This window comes from Pelobates fuscus, chromosome 2 (assembly GCF_036172605.1).
Source record: "Pelobates fuscus isolate aPelFus1 chromosome 2, aPelFus1.pri, whole genome shotgun sequence".
Classification (NCBI taxonomy): Eukaryota; Metazoa; Chordata; class Amphibia; order Anura; family Pelobatidae; genus Pelobates; species Pelobates fuscus.
Window position 1 is genome coordinate 3,172,692 of NC_086318.1, and position 23,789 is coordinate 3,196,480.

Sequence of the window (23,789 nt, forward strand, 5' to 3'; positions counted from 1 at the left end):
TTATACTCTCCTCCCATTACACATGCCGCTCCCACCCCACAGGGTTATACTCTCCTCCCATTATACACACACAGTTCCCATCCTAGGGAGTTATACTTTGGCACTCCAGAAGTTGTATACTACATCTCCCTTGATGCTTTTGCCAGCTTTATGGAATATGTAGTCCACAACATCTGAGGTGCCAAAGGTTGCCTACCCCTTACCTACCCCATCCCAAGAGGTTACACACAGCTCCTATAACCTTTATACTCCTGCCAATAGACAGGCGCCTCTTACCACGATGATCAATCTCCTGCTTTTCTCACATGGATTTTGATTTCTTCCAAGAAGCAATACTTACAATGAATGTTTTGGAGTACAGTAAGCAATTTACAGCCGCTTTAAAAACAGGATCTGCCTTCCTCAGACTACAACACACATACATCTCCTCTGAGACATCATTCAGTTGGAATCTAGTTTAGACACCTCCTAGGCCCCTTCCTGCCCAAACAACTTGCAAGCTTCAAAGCTCAGACCGCCACTAGGATTCCCTCTTGTATCAGCATGACGCTACACTAAAGCTCCGATGGGACCAGGATAAGAGGATATAAGAATGCCTGTATGAACCAGAATGGGGAGAACGAAGCAATGTTTAAGGGAACCTGCGGATATTTCTGACAGTGTTGTCTCGGATGCATATTGAGATATGCAAGTAGTTCGTTATGACGCTCTAGAGTTCTACTGTAAACAATACAGATATAGCTACCTTGCTCACTATGTTCCTCCACTGCAATACAAATGCCTTAACGCAGAGCACTGGAAAAACAGCTAAACGCACACAAACAGCGCCACGCCATGCGGATTGAGTTCCTGCTCCGTACAGCATTATTACTGTAGCTTGAGTGGCAGGGAGAGAGTTAAAGGAGCATATTCCAAACAAGGGAGAGGCCTGTGATAAAGATACCTTTGGAGTCAGGGACCCTCTGATCAGCTGAGTTCTGAATACGCCAATATTATATAATATAGTAAACCAAGAGTTGAATGGGCCTGGGGTTACTAATGCATGAATCTCAGCACTGAGGTGGGGAACACGTCATATTCACATTTCCAGTACCCATTAGGTGGCAGTTTAATGCATGAATTCACATTATGAATGAATAAATGAGTTTGGATAACCATTTGTGTCATATGCAGAATGGATTCTTTGTGTAAACAGGGTAACAGGACAAGCCTCACCCACATTCAACGCCACACAATGGCCCTGGCATGAGACAGACCAGGAGAAAGAAAAGGCTCCACCCACAGCCGAAACGCAGGATAACACTCAGCGGAGCAGCAGAAGCAGACTACCATGTGAATATAGATCAGAAAATCGTTCTGCGCTGGGCATGAACCCCCGGCAGCTGGACACTATGTACATCCCAAGACGTGACTATTCAGGACCTCAGCACCGCTGCAGAGAAGGATTATGGAAGTCCAGACTTTAACGCGGAGATGTCCTCACTGGGGTTGCTGCCAGGAAGACATGGCTATGATGAAACCGTCACAGCTATCATGTTACCGTTGCGAGCAAAGTAAAATTTGCTAAAAGCGTCTTCAAGTAAAGATGCAAGTCTATTCTGGTCAGCCTGTAGGGAGAGAGGGCAGATTAGTGAGTGACAACATGGACCTCCAGCCAGCAATCAAGCTCTTCATGCAGCAGTCAAGCACAGCTTCACCCAGATAGCTCCAACCCAGCCAACACCAAAACAAACCAACAAACCTGCAGTCACACGCAAAGTGTACCTACCTCACTAACAAATCCCAACTGGACAAGCTCTGCGGCCAGCTCCGGAATGTTCTCATCTACGAAACAGAACACATCTTATCAATACAGCAACCCTAACCTAGCATGGACAAGACAAGTCAGCAAGCAGGAGAAACATTGCTATCCCTAGCATGGACTAGACTGGTCAACAAGCAGGACAAATATTGCTATCCCTAACACGGACCATACAGGAAGTCAGCTATCCCTAGCATGGACAAGACGGGTCAGCAAGCAGCACAAACATACCTATCCCTACCACAGACAAGATGGGTCAGAAAGCAGGACAAACATTGCTATCCCTAACACGGACAAGACGGGTCAGAAAGCAGGACAAATATTGCTATCCCTAACACGGACCATACAGGAAGTCAGCTATCCCTAGCATGGACAAGACGGGTCAGCAAGCAGCACAAACATACCTATCCCTACCACAGACAAGACGGGTCAGAAAGCAGGACAAACATTGCTATCCCTAACACGGACAAGACTGGTCAGCAAGCAGGACAAACATTGCTATCCCTAGCACGGACAAGACTGTCAGTAAGCAGGACAAACATTGCTATCCCTAACACGGACAAGACTGGTCAGCAAGCAGGACAAACATTGCTATCCCTAGCACGGACCATACAGAAGTCAGCAAGTGTTCCTTGAAACACTAATGAAACATACTGAGTCTCCATTTGAAAGAAGCTACTCACTGGGAAGGAGGTCACAGCTTAAATGTCTGTTCAATTTATCTTCTAGCTTTAGTAACAAAGTGAGCTGTGGAGAAAGAATGCGTGGTTAGAACATGGAGAATCCTATGGAGATTATACTGTAACTCATTGAAGGCAACGTGACCTGGTACCAGCTGTGTAAACATTATCAATAGAGGAAAGGGCACTGCACTCTCCTGGTACCAGCTGTGTAAACATTATCAATAGAGGAAAGGGCACCGCACTCTCCTGGTACCAGCTGTGTAAACATTATCAATAGAGGAAAGGGCACCGCACTCTCCTGGTTCCAGCTGTGTAAACATTATCAATAGAGGAAAGGGCACCGCACTCTCCTGGTACCAGCTGTGTAAACATGATCAATAGAGGAAAGGGCACCGCACTCTCCTGGTTCCAGCTGTGTAAACATTATCAATAGAGGAAAGGGCACCGCACTCTCCTGGTTCCAGCTGTGTAAACATTATCAATAGAGGAAAGGGCACCGCACTCTCCTGGTTCCAGCTGTGTAAACATTATCAATAGAGGAAAGGGCACCGCACTCTCCTGGTACCAGCTGTGTAAACATTATCAATAGAGGAAAGGGCACCGCACTCTCCTGGTACCAGCTGTGTAAACATTATCAATAGAGGAAAGGGCACCGCACTCTCCTGGTTCCAGCTGTGTAAACATTATCAATAGAGGAAAGGGCACCGCACTCTCCTGGTACCAGCTGTGTAAACATTATCAATAGAGGAAAGGGCACCGCACTCTCCTGGTACCAGCTGTGTAAACATTATCAATAGAGGAAAGGGCACCGCACTCTCCTGGTTCCAGCTGTGTAAACATTATCAATAGAGGAAAGGGCACCGCACTCTCCTGGTACCAGCTGTGTAAACATTATCAATAGAGGAAAGGGCACCGCACTCTCCTGGTTCCAGCTGTGTAAACATTATCAATAGAGGAAAGGGCACCGCACTCTCCTGGTTCCAGCTGTGTAAACATTATCAATAGAGGAAAGGGCACCGCACTCTCCTGGTACCAGCTGTGTAAACATTATCAATAGAGGTAAGGGCACCGCACTCTCCTGGTACCAGCTGTGTAAACATTATCAATAGAGGAAAGGGCACCGCACTCTCCTGGTTCCAGCTGTGTAAACATTATCAATAGAGGAAAGGGCACCGCACTCTCCTGGTACCAGCTGTGTAAACATTATCAATAGAGGAAAGGGCACCGCACTCTCCTGGTACCAGCTGTGTAAACATTATCAATAGAGGAAAGGGCACCGCACTCTCCTGGTTCCAGCTGTGTAAACATTATCAATAGAGGAAAGGGCACCGCACTCTCCTGGTACCAGCTGTGTAAACATTATCAATAGAGGAAAGGGCACCGCACTCTCCTGGTTCCAGCTGTGTAAACATTATCAATAGAGGAAAGGGCACCGCACTCTCCTGGTTCCAGCTGTGTAAACATTATCAATAGAGGAAAGGGCACCGCACTCTCCTGGTTCCAGCTGTGTAAACATTATCAATAGAGGAAAGGGCACCGCACTCTCCTGGTACCAGCTGTGTAAACATTATCAATAGAGGAAAGGGCACCGCACTCTCCTGGTTCCAGCTGTGTAAACATTATCAATAGAGGAAAGGGCACCGCACTCTCCTGGTACCAGCTGTGTAAACATTATCAATAGAGGAAAGGGCACCGCACTCTCCTGGTACCAGCTGTGTAAACATTATCAATAGAGGAAAGGGCACCGCACTCTCCTGGTTCCCAGGGTTAAAGCCAAACCTCACTTTATGTTAGAGGGAGTGGGGTATAGTGACACAGTAACAGAGGGATTGAGGGCTCTGCTCAGTGAGTTTACATGTTAGAGGGAGTGGGGTATAGTGACACAATAAGTCTATACAAAAAGACAACAACTTTATGGCAAACATATCAAAGGTGGTGCTTACATGGTGCTTGGCGCCTTCCTCGACAGACTCTATATTACATTGCATCTGTACGGCCTGAAACAAACACAAACTGTCAAAAAGATCACACAACATTCTTTTATACAGTCATTAAAAGGAGGGAGAGTGAGGGGCAGCCAGACACAGCGGCCATTTATACAGTCACTGGATATGGAGATATTGCACATCGTCAGTCGATGTCTAAGATGGGATAGTGTATTGAGAATGGCCCACTCCAATCTTTGTTTGAGGGATGAAAATAGCAGCAGACCAGCTAACCTTGCGGGTTTCCACCTCGGCAGGTTCGGGTGTTGGTGTTTTCACAGAAGGTGGGACCACAGGGGACTTAACCACCTCCTGCTGCGGCTGCTGAGGCCTTGGAATTCCAAACGCTGTGAGCGGGTAAATACTGTTTCTGGAACAAATAAGAATGGCTGCAAAAGTTGGTATGTAGGAGACCAAACCAGGACACCTCCCCCGCCTCTCCAGAACAAATTCTGCGCACCACGCCCCCCCCACAACAGTTTCTGGGCACCCCCCAGCACAATTTTCTGCTCCCTCCGACAGTGTTTCAGGGCACCAGCCCCCTTTTCTACACACACTGTACACTACTGGCATGCAGATCTACTTACCTGACATCTTCTAGAAACTTGTCTAGTTCTAGAGCAGGAGACTGAGAGAATCTAAAAAGGAGACAAAAAAAATACCCAATTTATTTCACATGCCTCGTGCTAATGATGGATTTTAGTTAATTAATAGTTTAAATATAAACATTGCAGACACATGGTTGTGACAACATGTGAAACTATTGTGTGTGTCAATGTCGCATTCTTCTAGCCCCATCAACCAAAAACGCCAACAGACACACACCTTATCCCATTAGTCGGATTAGTGACAGATTTTATATAGTGATAGAATGGGTAACGGATAAGTAAGGATACTAACACAGACAACAGGAGAAGGCAGCCTGCCCCCCAAAAAGCTTACAATTTATTCATGGGGTGGGGGAAACCTGAAGGAGAAAATAAAATAATTGAATAAATTAAAAAAATTAAAATACAGCCAGGTCCACAATGGACCTTCTAGGACAACTGTTCTGTGAACTAATAATTTCCCAGAAATTCACAGATTCTTCGCCCTAACCAATTATTTCCTGTGAGGAGAACGGGTTTCACCGATGTACGTGAACAAAACTTGAGCAGCTAAGAGAGTACTAGAGATCCAAACATTAAATGGACTTTATCAAAATGAAGCAGTTATAATGTATAGATCATGTCCCTGCAGTCTCACTGCTTAATTTTACTACATGACAGGAGGCTTCCTATTTTGCATAACTTTCTTTACTTATGCCTCCAGCAGCACCAGCAATGGTACTGTCCCCACAACCTTGGGCCATAACAAGGGTGACCTCCTTGGGCAATATTGAGACCCTAGCCATCTCCCATTACACAAGCTATAACCCGATATCTTTACCGCTCATCCAGGTCATATAGAGAGGGACTCCCTCTTCAGGCTGCCTAACGGTATTGCCTCGGTAAGTGGCTGTGATTACCTGAAAACCCTAGGTGACCCCGAGTTGTATGTGGAGACCCACTGTGTCATAACACGTGTACTGCTATACCTGAACCTATTCTGTCTTCCACAGACTGGAAGACTAGACTGCCCACAATATGACTGACTCATCGCAAACCCCCTCGCAGGACTTCCAGTTAATGATAAATGCGGCAGTGGCTGCTTCGGTGGAAAAAGCGATTTCTCAGATACTATTGCAGAATCCCCCCGACACAGTGGGCATTGACGCCTCGACTACTGCGGAGGTTATGGACTCCGAAAAATCCAAAGCGGAAGGTTTAGTGTCTAAAAGACACTGGAAGGGCAGCACCACGGCCCCTCTGAAATTAAATGGCAAGGTCCCCCTCAAACGAAGCCGCTGGGCGGAACACCTAGACCCTACTCCCCCCTCATATTGGATCTTTGCATTATGATGACTCCCTCCTCCCACCCAGGAGATTGTGGATGAATGGAGAGCGGAGGATGCTCCATCAGAAGAGGAGGGCTCCCGATACATACGGGAAACTATTTGGCAATTGGGTTCTCGCAGATGCTTTCCTCGCCACGCAGGGTACACCCATGTTTGATCCCCGCACAATCTGTCACCCAAGATCGTCCGAATGGGGATTGTCAGACCACCTGGCACAATTCATTCATTTTTGGTTGAGAAAACCCATTGAGAAGGAAGTACAGGCTCTTCTTCGGGCCGAATGCCCATGACCGCTCCTACCAGACAAGATCGCTCACACCCCGGAGTTTGACACCACTGGATATGCTCGGTCCATTAGCAAAAATTCTATACTTTGTGAACCTGGCTCTATCCCAGGGCACTCCTTTGGATGCCAATGACATAAGAGAATGGGTGCAACACGAACGTAGCCATATGTGCAGAACGACGCAAGGTGGCCTTGTTTAAGATGGACTCCAAACTGTTGGAGTTAGGAAAAAAGGAACTGGGCCCTCTGGTGCTGTTATTTAGAGAACCATTCATAGCGGAACTAAAGAAGCATGTGAATCTGTATACAACCCTTAATAAGGCTCAAACATTTAATAAAACAAGTTTTCCGCAACCCTGCTCCGAGCAGAGGTGTTTTTGGCAGGGCTGGTCGGCAGAGCGGTCGAGCCACCAGCTGCTTCTGGTCCACAGGTCCCAGAAATTAAACGCAACAACCATTCTTCCCATCATCCCGGGCCGCCTTCACAAGGAGATCCTTTTGTGACGGAGGCTCTCGTGGACGAGGACGTTTCAACTCAGGTGAGCATACCTCTTTCACTACATGGTCAGTCATGTATAACCCCACAGGCAGACTGTCCCTCTTTCCACAGAACTGGGAAAAGATCTCTTGGATCCGGCAGACGATAAAGGACTACATTATAGAGTTTGTCTGTACACCAGTGCAGACCGAACTTCCACACCACCTTTGGACATCAGAAGACCACACAAACCTCATAGACGAGGAGATTCACACACTAATTGACAAAGGTGCGGTGCAATTCGTACACCGGACGACACAAGATACTTCAGCAATATCTTTGTGGTAAAAAATAGACGGGAGACTACCAACCCGTCATCAACTCAATGGTTCTGTGGCATATCCACACTTCAAGATGGAAGGTATCCATCTCTTACGAGATCTCCTCCTTGCAAACAACTGGTTCATGCGTTTGGACTTGAAGGACGCGTACCTGTACGTCTCTGTAGCACTAGGGAGCTGCCCATTCCTTTGCTTCATTTGGCAGGGCCAACCATGCCAATTCATGTGCCTGCCATTTGGTCTCAGGCCTGTCCCACAGTGCTTCACAAAACTTCTGAGGCTAGTCATGGCGCACCTACGAGCAAAGGGAACCCGCTGTCTCATCTATCTGGAAGACATGCTGATTTTCTGCGAAACCCGCAATCTAGACAGATTTCAAACGAGATTTATAGTTCGGTTTCTCGAATCTCTGGGATCTGTAGTTATCTGAGAGAAATCGGCACTATCTCCATCCCGAGTAATCCAATTCCTCGGATTCGAAATAGACTCGAGAATGTGTTTGCTACGATTCCCCACTTCAAAAATAGCCGCAATTCAAAAGGAGATACGACGTGTACTTCGGAAAGACAACAACCCTCTTCGACTCCTTGCCAGAGCACCTTTTTTCAATCGGGTCATTCTTACACCTCCATTTATGTGATTCGGTCAGCGATTTCGGCGGCTCACGTTCCACTTTGGGGCATCCCTGTCGGACAGGACCCTTTGATAAGCCGCTTACTGCGAGGTATCAAACTGTCTAGATCACCATGTCCGAAGTATACTCTGTTATGGGACGTAGATTTAGTTCTTACTTTTCTGCGAAATTGGCCGGATAATTCAGACCTTTCATTCCGAAAGCGCTCGGCCAAACTCACACTACTTTTATGCCTTGTTTCTTTTCAACGAGTCTCCGACATTCAGACGTTCGATGTGGACGGGTTCTTGGTATCTCCAGATGGTATCTTTACAGTATCATGCGGAACCAAGACTAACTCCGCATCCGTGTATTACCCATTTTCCCGTGTTTGTGTGTTGGTAAGCCTTACCATTGGTAAGGTACGTGGAGGTTACCAAAACCCTTCGATATTCGCAATCTGGTCAACTTCTCATACCAGTCCATACAAACCGGTTACGACCACCACACTAGTGAGATAGGTATGTTTGCTTCTTTTTTTTTTACATGGAGCCGTATTTCAGCGCTCACTCAGTATGGGGCGACGCTGCATCTTGGGATTTCACGGGCCGATATTCTCCGTGCAGCAGACGGGACGCGGGAAGATACTTTTTTTTTATTTCCGTCAGACTTTGCACGCGTCCTTTACTTTTTTAGCACAGCGTAAAAAATGCAAAATAGGAAGCCTCCTGTCATGTAGTAAAATTGTAGATTATGCCAACGTAGTGTACCTATAATCTTTATAATGACAGGAGGCGAGTATTTTCCCTCCCTGGGTTTCCCCCCCTATAACTCGTGATATTTGGAAGCATTTTGTTTCGGTTTATCATGTTACGTATAGTAGATAAGTGTATTACTGCTTAAGTTTTGATAATTGCTTATTCCTTCAATGTGATGTATGGATTCATGTTATACGAATATGTTTATTAGAAATGTTCACATATTGTTTGATTAAATTAGGGTCAGTTCATTCCCACCACCTTTCACTTATTTCTGTTCCTTTCAGTGTAAGCTTCATTGCTGGCCTCGGGATCGGACAAGCTGGACTACTTCACTCTTCAGCTCGAGTTATGGATACCAAAGTTATCCAAGATTTTCGTTATGGTTACGGATGTTATTGTAGACTGTTTTCACATCAAAGAGGAGGAGCTATGCCGGTCAGGGCTTTATATGGAATGTGTTACTTGTTTTTGATTGGTTAAAGTTTTATAATTGACTTGTGCTGCTGGAGGCATAAGTAAAGAAAGTTATACAAAATATGAAGCCTCCTGTCATTATTAAAATTAAGATTATAGGTACACTGCGTTAGCATAATGTACAATTCTCTGCTATTTAGGAGTTAAATCACTTTGTTTCTGTCTATGCAGCCCTAGCCACACCTCCCCTGGTTGGGACTGACACAGCCTGCATGAAAAAATGGTTTCATTTTCAATCAGATGTAACTTACTTTAAAAGTTTTTACCTCCTGCTCTGTAAATTGAACTTTAATCACACATGGGATTAACAGAGATATTAACAGCGCAGGAGATAAGTTCTATATTAAAATTCTATATTAAAGATAATTTGCCATAAAGGAAGTGTAAACATTAGAAGACTCTTTACAGGAAGTGTTTAGGAAGGATGTGTAAGTCACATGCAGGGAGGTGTGACTAGGGCTACATAAACAAAGGGATTTAACTCCTAAATGGAAGAGAATTGAGCAGTGAGACTGCAGGGGCATGATATATACACCAAAACTGCTTCATTAAGATAAGGTTGTCTGGGTTACTATAGTGTCCCTTTAATGTTATGAACAATGCAATCAAAAGTTCCCAACTTATAGTTGGCAAATTAAGCTTATTAAAAAGATGGCATTTTTATACCTAGTCAAACAAATCACCATACGTTATGCATTCATTGTATGTAATATCATTGTTATTGACTCCACAAACGTTACTCAGAATTTTGGCCCACTCTGTATATAGATATATTTATATATAGTCAAACCAGCTTCTCGAAGCCAGGGTCAACAAAGTAAGACAAACCTATTTATAGCTCCATAACCTCATTTCGGACGGTTTGTTACAGAGCATCATGTAACAAAAAACAAAGAAAGAAAGCCAAATGTATAAATTGGATGCAGATAAGTCTTTAGAGCTGCCTTTTACACATTACGAGAATGAAATCCCCACCTTGATTATCGAATTTTGTGAAGATTTTGTGAAGGAATAAAAGAGACAAGCAGCCGAGGGAGCACCCTCAGACTGTATCCTGTAATGTCATGCGGAGCACACAATGTGTTAACTGCACTGCCATCTAGGGGATAAAGGCAGAATACCGCCTTGGATATTGTAAGTCTGCCTATTAACCCTGTAAGGACTGAGCCATTTGTACAAGCTGTGAATTTGCTGTTCAGGCATAATTCACCTCTTCATATTATGTGCACCCACACTTATCATAAATTATTTTGTTCAGGAAACAGGGCTTTCATGTCACATCAAATATTTGTATATTAAACATAATTTAATATGAATAAAATATTTAAGAAAATGAGAAATTAAGAAATGTTATTTTTTTAGTTCATCATTACATTTTAACAGTGAATGTAACAATACTGTTAGCTGTTACTGCAATAAAATACACGTATTCAGCGATGTCTCATGTGTAAAACAGTACCCCCTATGTACAGGTTTTATGGGGTTTTGGGAAGTTACAGGGCCAAATATAGCACGTTACATTTTTCAGTTTATACACATTGAGATTTGCCAGACTGGTTATGTTGTAGAGACCATATGGTAGCTCAGGAATGAGAATGACTCCCATGATGGCATACCATTTGCAAAAGTAGACAACCCAAGGTATTGCAAATGGGGTATATCCAGTCTTTTCTAGTAGCCACTTAGTCACAAACAAAAAAAAATGCAAAAATCTAGATTGAACGCTAATTTTGGCTAGTGTTTGTGACTAAGTGGCTACTAAAAAAGACTGGACATACCCCATATTGAATACCCTGGGTTCACTATTTTTGCAAATGGTATGCCATCATGGGGGTAATTCTAATTCCTGGGCTACCATACGGTCTCAAAGGCAACATAACCAATCGGCAAATTTCAACGTTAAAAAAAAAAGGAAATTCAAGCCTTATATTTGACTCAGTAACTTTTGAAAACACCATAAAACCTGTACATGGGGGGTACTGTTCTACTCGGGAGACTTCGCTGAACACAAATAGGAGTGTTTTAAAATAGTAAAACGTATCACAACAATTACAGTGGGATCTCGGTTTACGAATTTAATGCGTTCTCCGGGACGTTTCTTATTGCGAAAAATTTGTAAACCGAAACGCGGTGTCCCATAGGAATGCATTGAAAACCAATTAATCCGTTACCCCCCCATGTACAGGTTTTATGGTGTCCTGGAAAGTTATAGGGTTAAATATAGGGCTTGCAAGCAAAATTATGGACTATATCCTTGGTTGTGGGGCAGGTTCCTTAGATTGTAATTAAAGGGACACTCCAGGCACCCAGACCACTTCTGCTCATTGGAGTGGGCTGGGTGCCAACTCCCACTACCCTTAACCCTGCAAGTGTAATTATTGCAGTTTTTTTTAAACTGCAATAATTACCTTGCAGGGTTAAGTCCTCCCCTAGTGGCTGTCTATTAGACAGCCACTAGAGGGAACTTCCTGCTTCATAGCACAGGTTTTCTGTGCTAGAGCGTCGCTGGACGTCCTTACGCTGTGTGAGGACCTCCAGCGTCGCTCTATTCCCCATAGGGAAGCATTGAAATTCATTTTCAATGCTTTCCTATGGGGTGCGCTAATGCGCATGCGAAGCATTGCCGCGCATGCGCATTAGGTCTCCTCGGCCGGCGGGCGAGATCAGTCTCGCCCACCGGCCGACGTAAGCAGAAGGAGGAGTGGCGGGGGAGGAGGAAGCAGCGACGTGGGACCTGTCGCTGCCTCTGGTAAGTCACTGAAGGGGTTTTCACCCCTTCAGCAACTGGGGATTGGGGGTGGGAGGGAGAGGGACCCTCCAGTGCCAGGAAAACGGATTGTTTTCCTAGCACTGGAGTTTCCCTTTAATAAAATAACTTCATTATGTAAAAATATTATATAAATATATTTGTAGAATTTAAATCCAGGAGTGTGCCTTATTACTCGTTCTGATAGATATAACTCACACACACACACACACACACACACACGTATTTAAAATGTCATTCTAAATGTATTTTGAATTTAATATTTATGTATATTAATATCAAAATACAGTTTGAACAAATTAAAACTGGTGTATAATTTCTTTAAAATATTTTATTATTCTGTTTATTTAATTTTTTTTTCAATGTGATTAATTTATATATATTATTACAAAATACACAATGATGTATGTATATGTATATAAAAGTACTTGGATCATATAGAATATTTATGTATTTATTATTTAAGATCCAAGTACTTTATTAAACTTTTTATTAACTTTATAAACTTTTTTGCAGGCATTAGGGGGACTGCTTGAGAGCTCCCCCTGCAGGCCCTGCATAAGCCGGCTATTCCAGCCATGTGATCGCGAGAAGCCTGTGATCACATGGCCAGGGGGAGGGCCGGATCGCTATTGTCATCTCGCTGAAGTGGTCTTGGTGCAATGTTTACATTACAGAATTAAGTCCTACTTTAGTGTCTCTCACACTGAAAGCAACTAGGACACTTCCATTGCAAGTAAAACGTGCTGCACATGCGTATTAGGTCCCAATGACCTCTATGAAAAGAACTGGATATTGGCGGAGGAGGCCATGCGTCACGAGAGGCCATGGCCTAACTACATATCCTCTGGTGGCACTAGCTTGGTGACAGCCTAAGGGTCCTTTATCAGGTGACATTCCCACATTATAATTACCGCACAATATCCAGCACTCTTACATCATACGGACGCCATCGCGGTCTGCATGCGTGATCTCTGCCAGTACAGCCGTCATATCAAGATTCTTAGTCATTTCCTCCAAAGCATTCTCTGGTATCATGTCTGTAGGAGAAAATTCACAGTCCAGTAACACAGTAACACAGACAGTAACAAGGGCTCGCTGAATTATTAAACCCCCCCCCCCAATACTATAACAAGGGCTCGCTGAATTATTAACCACCCCCCCCAACTATAACAAGGGCTCGCTGAATTATTAACCACCCCCCATACTATAACAAGGGCTCGCTGAATTATTAACCACCCCCCATACTATAACAAGGGCTCGCTGAATTAATAAATCCCCCATTCTACAACACCCCCCCATACTATAACAAGGGCTTGCTGATTAACCCCCTACCCCCAACTATAACAAGGGATCGCTAAATTATTAAACCCCCCCATAATATAACAACCCCCCACCCCAACTATAACAAGGGCTCGCTGAATTATTACCCCCTCATACTATAATACACACTCGCTGAATTATTAACCCTTCTTCGCTATATTAACCCCCAAAAACATACCCAAACCTCATTGATTAACCCCAGCCATAAAAAATGCATTCCCAAACCAACAAAATGACAGGCAGCTACTTACGCTGGTGACCCACAATGCAGTGCGCGGCCAGAAGCTTCAGAGAGGGCACCTCAAACAAGGCCTGGTGGAAGAGCAGCTCCCGGGCAGTGGGGCGCTTACTGGGATCAGTCTCCAGGCATTTCTGGATGAATTCCTGCATAGGGAATACCATTATATAAATAGTGCCAACATATTCTGGATTCTCGACACACAATGCATGGATTGCAGATCAGGTTTAAATCCGCTATTAAAGGTGATGTTTACCATTATAACATCATCGGTACTAAATTGTTAAGGGAGCATAGCGGCAATTTTACCTGCAGGGGTTAAACAGTTTGAGTGGTTTAATCTCGGTGCCTGGTACTCCCCCCAGCTGCCACTCCGTACAGGAAGGTCTGTCAAACGACTAGTAAAATTCTGCTCTTCACATTCTCAGCACTCATTGAGTTTAACCCTTGAAGGTAAGAAGGCGCCCCCTATAGCTTCACTGAGGGAATTTGAAAATTTTCTACAAGTCAGAACTCTCACTAGGAATAGACGTCACCAACCAGAAGAATAGTAACTAGTATGTAGCATTCTATCCATCACAATGGGTTTGTGCTGCTCCTCGCCTCCTCGGCAGCCCCCCACCCCACAACAGCATCACTCCCCTCCCCCCCCCCCACCCCACAACAGCATCACTCCCCTCCCCCTCCCCCCCCACAACACCATCACTCCCTCCCCCCCCACAACACCATCACTCCCTCCCCCCCCACAACACCATCACTCCCTCCCCCCCACAACACCATCACTCCCCTCCCCCCCACAACACCATCACTCCCCTCCCCCCCACAACACCATCACTCCCCTCCCCCCCACAACACCATCACTCCCCTCCCCCCCACAACACCATCACTTCCCTCCCCCCCACAACACCATCACTCCCCTCCCCCCCACAACACCATCACTCCCCTCCCCCCCACAACACCATCACTCCCCTCCCCCCCACAACACCATCACTCCCCTCCCCCCCACAACACCATCACTCCCCTCCCCCCCACAACACCATCACTCCCCTCCCCCCCACAACACCATCACTCCCCTCCCCCCCACAACACCATCACTCCCCTCCCCCCCACAACACCATCACTCCCCTCCCCCCCACAACACCATCACTCCCCTCCCCCCCACAACACCATCACTCCCCTCCCCCCCACAACACCATCACTCCCCTCCCCCCCACAACACCATCACTTCCCTCCCCCCCACAACACCATCACTCCCCTCCCCCCACAACACCATCACTCCCCTCCCCTCCCCCCCACAACACCATCACTCCCCTCCCCCCCCCCCCCACAACACCATCACTCCCCTCCCCCCACAACACCATCACTCCCCTCCCCTCCCCCATCACTCCCCCCCCCTCCCCCCCATCACTCCCCTCCCCTCCCCCCCCATCACTCCCCTCCCCTCCCCCACAACACCATCACTCCCCTCCCCCCCCCAACACCATCACTCCCCTCCCCCCCACAACACCATCACTCCCCTCCCCCCCCACAACACCATCACTCCCCCCCCCCCACAACACCATCACTCCCCCCCCCCCACAACACCATCACTCCCCTCCCCCCCACAACACCATCACTCCCCTCCCCCCCCACAACACCATCACTCCCCTCCCCCCACAACAGCATCTCTCCCCTCCCCCCCACAACAGCATCTCTCCCCTCCCCCCCACAACAGCATCTCTCCCCTCCCCCCCACAACAGCATCTCTCCCCTCCCCCCCACAACAGCATCTCTCCCCTCCCCCCCACAACAGCATCTCTCCCCTCCCCCCCACAACAGCATCTCTCCCCTCCCCCCCACAACAGCATCTCTCCCCTCCCCCCCACAACAGCATCTCTCCCCTCCCCCCCACAACAGCATCTCTCCCCTCCCCCCCACAACAGCATCTCTCCCCTCCCCCCCACAACAGCATCTCTCCCCTCCCCCCCACAACAGCATCTCTCCCCTCCCCCCCACAACAGCATCTCTCCCCTCCCCCCCACAACAGCATCTCTCCCCTCCCCCCCACAACAGCATCTCTCCCCTCCCCCCCACAACAGCATCTCTCCCCTCCCCCCCACAACAGCATCTCTCCCCTCCCCCCCACAACAGCATCTCTCCCCTCCCCCCCACAACAGCATCTCTCCCCTCCCCCCCACAACAGCATCTCTCCCCTCCCCCCCACAACAGCATCTCTCCACTCCCCCCCACAACAGCATCTCTCCCCTCCCCCCACAACAGCATCTCTCCCCTCCCCCCACAACAGCATCTCTCCCCTCCCCCCCACAACAGCATCTCTCCCTCCCCCCCACAACAGCATCTCTCCCTCCCCCCCCCCCCAACACCCACAACAGCATCTCTCCCTCCCCCCCAACACCCACAACAGCATCTCTCCCTCCCCCCCAACACCCACAACAGCATCTCTCCCTCCCCCCAACACCCACAACAGCATCTCTCCCTCCCCCCCCCAACACCCACAACAGCATCTCTCCCTCCCCCCCCCCAACACCCACAACAGCATCTCTCCCTCCCCCCCCCCCCCAACACCCACAACAGCATCTCTCCCTCCCCCCCAACACCCACAACAGCATCTCTCCCTCCCCCCAACACCCACAACAGCATCTCTCCCTCCCCGCCCAACACCCACAACAGCATCTCTCCCTCCCCGCCCAACACCCACAACAGCATCTCTCCCTCCCCCCCAACACCCACAACAGCATCTCTCCCTCCCCCCCAACACCCACAACAGCATCTCTCCCTCCCCCCCCAACACCCACAACAGCATCTCTCCCTCCCCCCCCAACACCCACAACAGCATCTCTCCCTCCCCCCCAAACACCCACAACAGCATTTCTCCCTCCCCCCCAACACCCACAACAGCATCTCTCCCTCCCCCCCAACACCCACAACAGCATCTCTCCCTCCCCCCCAACAGCATCTCTCCCTCCCCCCCAACACCCACAACAGCATTTCTCCCTCCCCCCCAACACCCACAACAGCATTTCTCCCTCCCCCCCAACACCCACAACAGCATTTCTCCCTCCCCCCAACACCCACAACAGCATCTCTCCCTCCCCCCCAACACCCACAACAGCATCTCTCCCTCCCCCCCAACACCCACAACAGCATCTCTCCCTCCCCCCCAACACCCACAACAGCATCTCTCCCTCCCCCCCAACACCCACAACAGCATTTCTCCCTCCCCCCCAACACCCACAACAGCATTTCTTTCTTCCCCCTCCCCTCCCCCTCTCCCACCTCCCCCCACCCCCCCATACTCAACAGCGTCACCCCCCGTTCCCACCGCAGTGTTTTGACTCCAGCCTTCCACATTTGCCAGTGTCTTGACTCCAGCTATCTGGAGATACGTCTCAATACGCTAGGTTATATCTTATCTTTGAAGAGAATTCAAGACATAAGGTTAAAGTGCACAGATTGGAACTCACTCTCTGTAGTGGATCCTCCAAGAATTGGATGGCGTTATTTATAGCCTCTTGAGGAACATACGATGACTCCCCATTACCCTGGATCTCTAAGACAGCCATCTGCAGAGGAAACACAAAGAGAAACATGATATGAACATCCATATAAAGACTGGAACTATGAACTGCTGCTCAGTAATTGCCTCTGTGGAATGCTGGGGTCCAGCAGTAACAAGATAAACGAGGAGGCCAGAGGCAGCAGCTTAGGAAGCCGGCAGTAGACATGTACTGCCAGCCTCCTTACTCGCTCATGAGTATAGATAATAGGTATGGAGGCCGGCAGTGCAGGGCAAGAGTTCACCAGCCAGGAGGCCGGCAGCGCAGGGGCTCGCCAGCCAGGAGGCCGGCAGCGCAGGGGCTCGCCAGCCAGGAGGCCGGCAGCGCAGGGGTTCGCCAGCCAGGAGGCCGGCAGCGCAGGGGTTCGCCAGCCAGGAAGCCGGCAGCGCAGGGGTTCGCCAGCCAGGAAGCCGGCAGCGCAGGGGTTCGCCAGCCAGGAAGCCGGCAGCGCAGGGGTTCGCCAGCCAGGAAGCCGGCAGCGCAGGGGTTCGCCAGCCAGGAAGCCGGCAGCGCAGGGGTTCACCAGCCAGGAGGCCGGCAGCGCAGGGGTTCACCAGCCAGAAGGCCGGCAGCGCAGGGGTTCACCAGCCAGAAGGCCGGCAGCGCAGGGGTTATCGAGTCAGGAGGCCGGCAGCGCAGGGGTTCACCAGCCAGAAGGCCGGCAGCGCAGGGGTTCACCAGCCAGGAGGCCGGCAGCGCAGGGGTTATCGAGTCAGGAGGCCGGCAGCGCAGGGGTTATCGAGTCAGGAGGCCGGCAGCTACTGAACTCTCACCTCTAACGCACACATGCCAAAGGAGTAGATATCCACAGCAGTCGTTACGTTTGTCACTTCTATTAAAGAAAAAGAAAAAAAAAAAAAGGACATTTGATATATTCTTTAATAAATAAATATCACATGTGGCTCAGGCTGCCTTCTCCCCTCCTACCTCCATACTCAGGTGCAAAAAAGTGCAAGTTCTTCTGCTCCTCACGGCAGGTTTTCACGTGGTTGTTAATAGTGTCTGGAGCCACTGAGGATGAGAAGGACAAAATGAGAATATACACAGCGTGACACAACCCTCCAGACAGCTTTATCCCAACAACTGATTTCAATATACAGGCCCACCTCACTGGCTTCACAATACACACAACCTACAAAGGGCTTCACTGAGAGCCACCCCACCGGCTTCACAATACACACAACCTACAGGGCTTCAATGAGCGGTATCACACAACATTTAAATCTCTATCCACTTAATACACAACAATGCGTTATCCACCTCTTCTAACCTACCCTGGCTTCCAATATCGGTATGGAACTGCAGGCCCACCACACCGGCTTCACAATACCAACAACCTACCAAGGGCTTCACTGACAGCCACCCCACCTGCTTTACAATACACAAAACTCAAACATCACAACTGCTGCTACTAAGATATGTAACATGGTTGATGTTCCAGGAGGGATAAGCCAAATGGCAAATGATTTAGGTAAACTAGAAAAATGGTCAAAGTTGTGGCAACTGACATTTAATGTGGATAAGTGCAAGATAATGCATCTTGGACGTAAAAACCCAAGGGCAGAGTACAGAATATTTGAAAGAGTCCTAACCTCAACATCTGAGGAAAGGGATTTAGGGGTGATTATTTCTGATGACTTAAAGGTAGGCAGACAATGTAATAGAGCAGCAGGAAATGCTAGCAGAATGCTTGGTTGTATAGGGAGAGGTATTAGCAGTAGAAAGAGGGAAGTGCTCATGCCATTGTACAGAACACTGGTGAGACCTCACTTGGAGTATTGTACGCAGTACTGGAGACCATATCTTCAGAAGGATATTGATACTTTAGAGCAGAGTTTCCCAATTGGTGTTCCACCACAATTACTGGAAACAAAATGGCTGCTGCGATAATTGCAGGCGGCGAGGGAGAACTCCCCCCTACTCAGCTCCCTGACACGCACAGCAGTGATCCTGGAGCCGGAATATGACGTTACTCCGGCCACGGCATCACTAAAAGGCACGCGAGGGAGCCGAGCAGGAAGATCACTGTTCCCTTGCGCCAGCCCAAGAGCCCCACCAGACCCCAGGGACTGCACGCCAGCTGCTCAGCCCAGCAGCCCGACTGGACCCCAGGGAAATAAAGACTCCATGCCAGCACTCCCAAAGCTAGGGAGGCTGGGTGGAGTGAAATAAAAAAAAAAAAAGTGTGTGTGTGTGTGTGTTTTGTTAGGGGGTTTGTATGTTTGTTTGTCACTGAGTGTGTGTTCGTCAGTGAGTGTATGAGTTTGTATGCATGTGTCAAAGAATATGTGTGTCAGTGAGAGTGTATGTGTGTCTGTCAAAGAGTATGTGTATTGGTGTGTGCGCGCATGTGCCAATGTATATCAGTGTGTTTGTATGTGCCTATGTTTGTGTGTGTGTATATGACACTGTGTTTATCTTAGCGTGTGTATTTGTGAGTCAAGATGTGTGTATGTGCCACAGTGTGCATCTGAGTATGTGTATGTGTATCTGGCACATACAAACACAGATACACATACTTTGACACAGATATGCACACCTTGACAAACCGATGCATTGATACACACACATCTGTGTGTGTGTATGTATCTATTTGTCAAGGTGTGTGTCCAACTTGTCTGGTTACAACTACATGTCTGTTTGTCCACCCATTGTAAAGCGCTGCGGAATTTGATGGCGCTATATAAATAACATAATTATAATAATAATAATAATAATATGTGCCGTGTGTGTCAAGGTGTGTATCTGTGTGCCACTATGTGCCAGTGTGTGTCAAATACATACACACACTGGCACATACAAACACAGATACACATCGGTACATACAAAAAAGGATGGCGCTAATACTGGAGGAAGAGAGGAGGAGTGTTCCACGATGTTGATACACTATGTCAAAGGGTTCCACTGAAAAAATTAATTGGGAACCCCTGCTTTAGAGAGAGTTCAGAGAAGGGCTACTAAACTGGTTCATGGATTGCAGGATAAAACTTACCAGGAAAGGTTAAAGGATCTTAACATGTATAGCTTGGAGGAAAGACGAGACAGGGGGGATATGATAGAAACATTTAAATACATAAAGGGAATCAACACAGTAAAGGAGGAGACTATATTTAACCCCTTAGTGACCAGACCGCTTTTCCATTTTCTTACCGTTAAGGACCAGGGCACTTTTTAAATTTCTGCGGTGTTCGTGTTTTGCTGTAATTTTCCTCTTACTCATTTACTGTACCCACATATTATATATAGTTTGTCTCGCCATTAAATGGTCTTTAAGATTCAGGAAAGAGTCACCAAATCCACAATAAAGTGGACGAGGTAAAAACTGGAAAAATGTAAATAGCTACGGGGAAGGCTTGTGCCCAGTCATATGCCAACCTTCACCAGGGGTGGTGACCAACCAAACACTAGACTAGATAAATACACTAAACATGTGAGAATGGGGATAGTTTGGGCAGTTGATTTAGCTTAATCAGAATAATATCAACTTAAGGCTTACTATGGAAATAGGCGGTGACCAACTGAACTTTCTGGACATTTCCATTAAAGTAGAATAAGAGGGCAAAATATCAACCAGCCACCAACAATCTACTTAACTGGAAAAGTCATCATCCCCCATCCCTCACCAGCCACCAACAATCTACTTAACTATAAAAGTCATCATCCCCCATCCCTCACCAGCCACCAACAATCTACTTAACTAGAAAAGTCATCATCCCCCATCCCTCACCAGCCACCAACAATCTACTTAACTAGAAAAGTCATCATCCCCCATCCCTCACCAGCCACCAACAATCTACTTAACTAGAAAAGTCATCATCCCCCATCCCTCACCAGCCACCAACAATCTACTTAACTAGAAAAGTCATCATCCCCCATCCCTCACCAGCCACCAACAATCTACTTAACTAGAAAAGTCATCATCCCCCATCCCTCACCAGCCACCAACAATCTACTTAACTAGAAAAGTCATCATCCCCCATCCCTCACCAGCCACCAACAATCTACTTAACTAGAAAAGTCATCATCCCCCATCCCTCACCAGCCACCAACAATCTACTTAACTAGAAAAGTCATCATCCCCCATCCCTCACCAGCCACCAACAATCTACTTAACTGGAAAAGTCATCATCCCCCATCCCTCACCAGCCACCAACAATCTACTTAACTGGAAAAGTCATCATCCCCCATCCCTCACCAGCCACCAACAATCTACTTAACTGGAAAAGTCATCATCCCCCATCCCTCACCAGCCACCAACAATCTACTTAACTAGAAAAGTCATCATCCCCCATCCCTCACCAGCCACCAACAATCTACTTAACTAGAAAAGTCATCATCCCCCATCCCTCAAGAGAGGTATTTCAGCCGGACAATTTCTCCGACTAAGGAGGAATTACTCATCTATGGAAAAAGTTAAAGCTAAAAATCTGAGGGCACACTTTAACCCCTTAAGGACCAAACTTCTGGAATAAAAGGGAATCCTTAAGGGGTTAAAGAATAAGGTTACCCTAATGAATGCCTAAACAATGCTTATCAAAGAGCCCTCTTAATGGATAGAAAAGTACTGACAAAATACCGGATACCTTAAGCCAAGACCAAACCAGATGCATAGGCACTTTTGATGCAGGGTGGTATGCTGTGAAAGGGACACTAGGAAGATTTTGGCCATTGTTAAAAAAGGATAAACATCTCCAAAAGGCCATCACCCCTCGTGCTTCCATTACAGCAAGAAGGGTTAGAAACCTGAAAGATATACTGGTCCCTAGTTATCTGAAACCAGTACCGAATAATGAACTAGGTTAAAATCTTCCGTTACTGGGACATACCAATGTGGAAGATGGAAGGCATGTAAATACATCAAGACCTTTGCAAATTCCACAAATTCTGAACAATCTACTTCCAAATCCTTCTTTAAAACCAAAGAAAACAGGAGTAATTTATTTGCTGACCTGCAGCTGTCAAAAGATGTACGAGGGTAAAACTTGTCGCCCACTGAACATGTAACATGTTAATTCCGTTAACCCGTTACGTCATGTTGATACACCCATTTCAAAGCATTTGAAATTATTCCACGGTGGATCGGCTGACGAGATTCGATTCAACGGAATAGAGAAAGTCAACCTTGGTCCAAGACAGGGTGACCTTGATAAGATACTCTTACAACGCAAGAGTTTTTGGATCTTTAAACTTAAGACGCTCGCTCCACGTGGCCTGAATGAAGGTTTTTCATTTATTCCTGAATAAGCCTACTTTACAGTCAGCACTGCTTATAGCTCAGTATCCTTATGTTATGTAAACTAGATTTATTATAGACATTTTTAAGTACTCTATTTTTTAGTGATCACTCGACACACCCGCAGCACAGTTGGTGGCCCTGTTTTCCTTATTGATATCGCTCACTGTTGGATCTACGGTCTAGTGTCCTCCCATGGTTAGGTTATTCCAGCCCCAATTAGAACTTCAGAATTTTACAATCGATATGGACCTAAATATGTGTATTTCCATACTACGTTGCGCAGACCCATATATATATATAAATGGAAAAAGGTTCTTGCACTCCAACCCAGAAAAACATGTTAGTACCTGGTGCTCTGGCAGCAATAATCACATATCCAAAAAAATACCGTATTTTTTTGGATAGAGATAGATATATTTTATTCCTTGATGGACATCTATCAGTACAGTAATGTTTGGGGTTTTTCCATAGTGACTATGGTACTCTGATAATATAGTCACAATATAGATGGCTCCGATTACCTAGGGGCATGCACATAGAGTGCTCAAATACCAAGGTATCCAAATTAGCTGCAGACACTACACCCCCCCCCCCCCCCTGGCTACACTACACTTCTAACTATCCATTGTGATACAGGGTTTACATATTAACTATACATTCATTTTGTCACTTCCACCACCGTGGGGGTTCAATTTAGGCGACCTGCCCTTCTAGGCAGTAGCTATAGAGGATAAGTACTATTCAGCAGTCTGAACCCCACTGACTGGTCTATATTTAATTAGTCATCTCTCTAATGTATTCCTTCCCAGTGCCGCAGTTTCATAGTGACCCATAAGGACGGTACAAAGAATATAGATTCAGCATCGGTTAGACCCACTTTAGCCCAGTCTGCTGCATACCTTCTGGAGAGATATCGGCTTGAAGTTTATGCACCCCTTCAGTGCTGCCGAGCCGTTACGCTAGCCAGCAGTAGACATTTATGATGGTTAAAAATAAGAACTATAGTATTAATACACAACAACTCGCTTCATATTGGCATATTAATGTTCAGTGTGACAAGTCTAATGTTCCGATCTGAAGATGATAGTTCACAGCAATGTTTTATAAAATAGCTCAGCGTAATTGGTTTCTAAACTTGACACAATTTTCCTGCAGCTGGACACACGTGGCTACTATTTTGCTCTAGTATCAGCCAGCTTTGGGCTGCCTTTGCAAATTCTTTCACCCATATTTGAATCTTAAAGGACCACTAACAAACTCGTTTTCCTGGCCCTATAGGGTCTTTAGGTCACCCCCACCCTCAGGGTCCC

General features: G+C 46.9%; 1 protein-coding gene across 1 annotated transcript in view; it reads right to left on the reverse strand.

Moving 5' to 3' along the window:
• Positions 1-956: 956 nt before the first annotated feature.
• Positions 957-23,789, reverse strand: part of NRBP1 (nuclear receptor binding protein 1) — a 54,440-nt gene continuing 31,607 nt past the window's right edge. The window contains exons 8-18 of the mRNA XM_063441854.1: positions 18,171-18,254; positions 18,017-18,075; positions 17,151-17,249; positions 13,700-13,832; positions 13,063-13,165; positions 5,057-5,107; positions 4,704-4,839; positions 4,428-4,481; positions 2,485-2,548; positions 1,769-1,824; positions 957-1,607 (exon numbers count right to left, since the gene is read on the reverse strand). Coding sequence (XP_063297924.1) covers positions 1,509-1,607; positions 1,769-1,824; positions 2,485-2,548; positions 4,428-4,481; positions 4,704-4,839; positions 5,057-5,107; positions 13,063-13,165; positions 13,700-13,832; positions 17,151-17,249; positions 18,017-18,075; positions 18,171-18,254 — 938 coding nt within the window. The 3' untranslated portion in view covers positions 957-1,508. The remainder of the gene's footprint in view (positions 1,608-1,768; positions 1,825-2,484; positions 2,549-4,427; positions 4,482-4,703; positions 4,840-5,056; positions 5,108-13,062; positions 13,166-13,699; positions 13,833-17,150; positions 17,250-18,016; positions 18,076-18,170; positions 18,255-23,789) is intronic.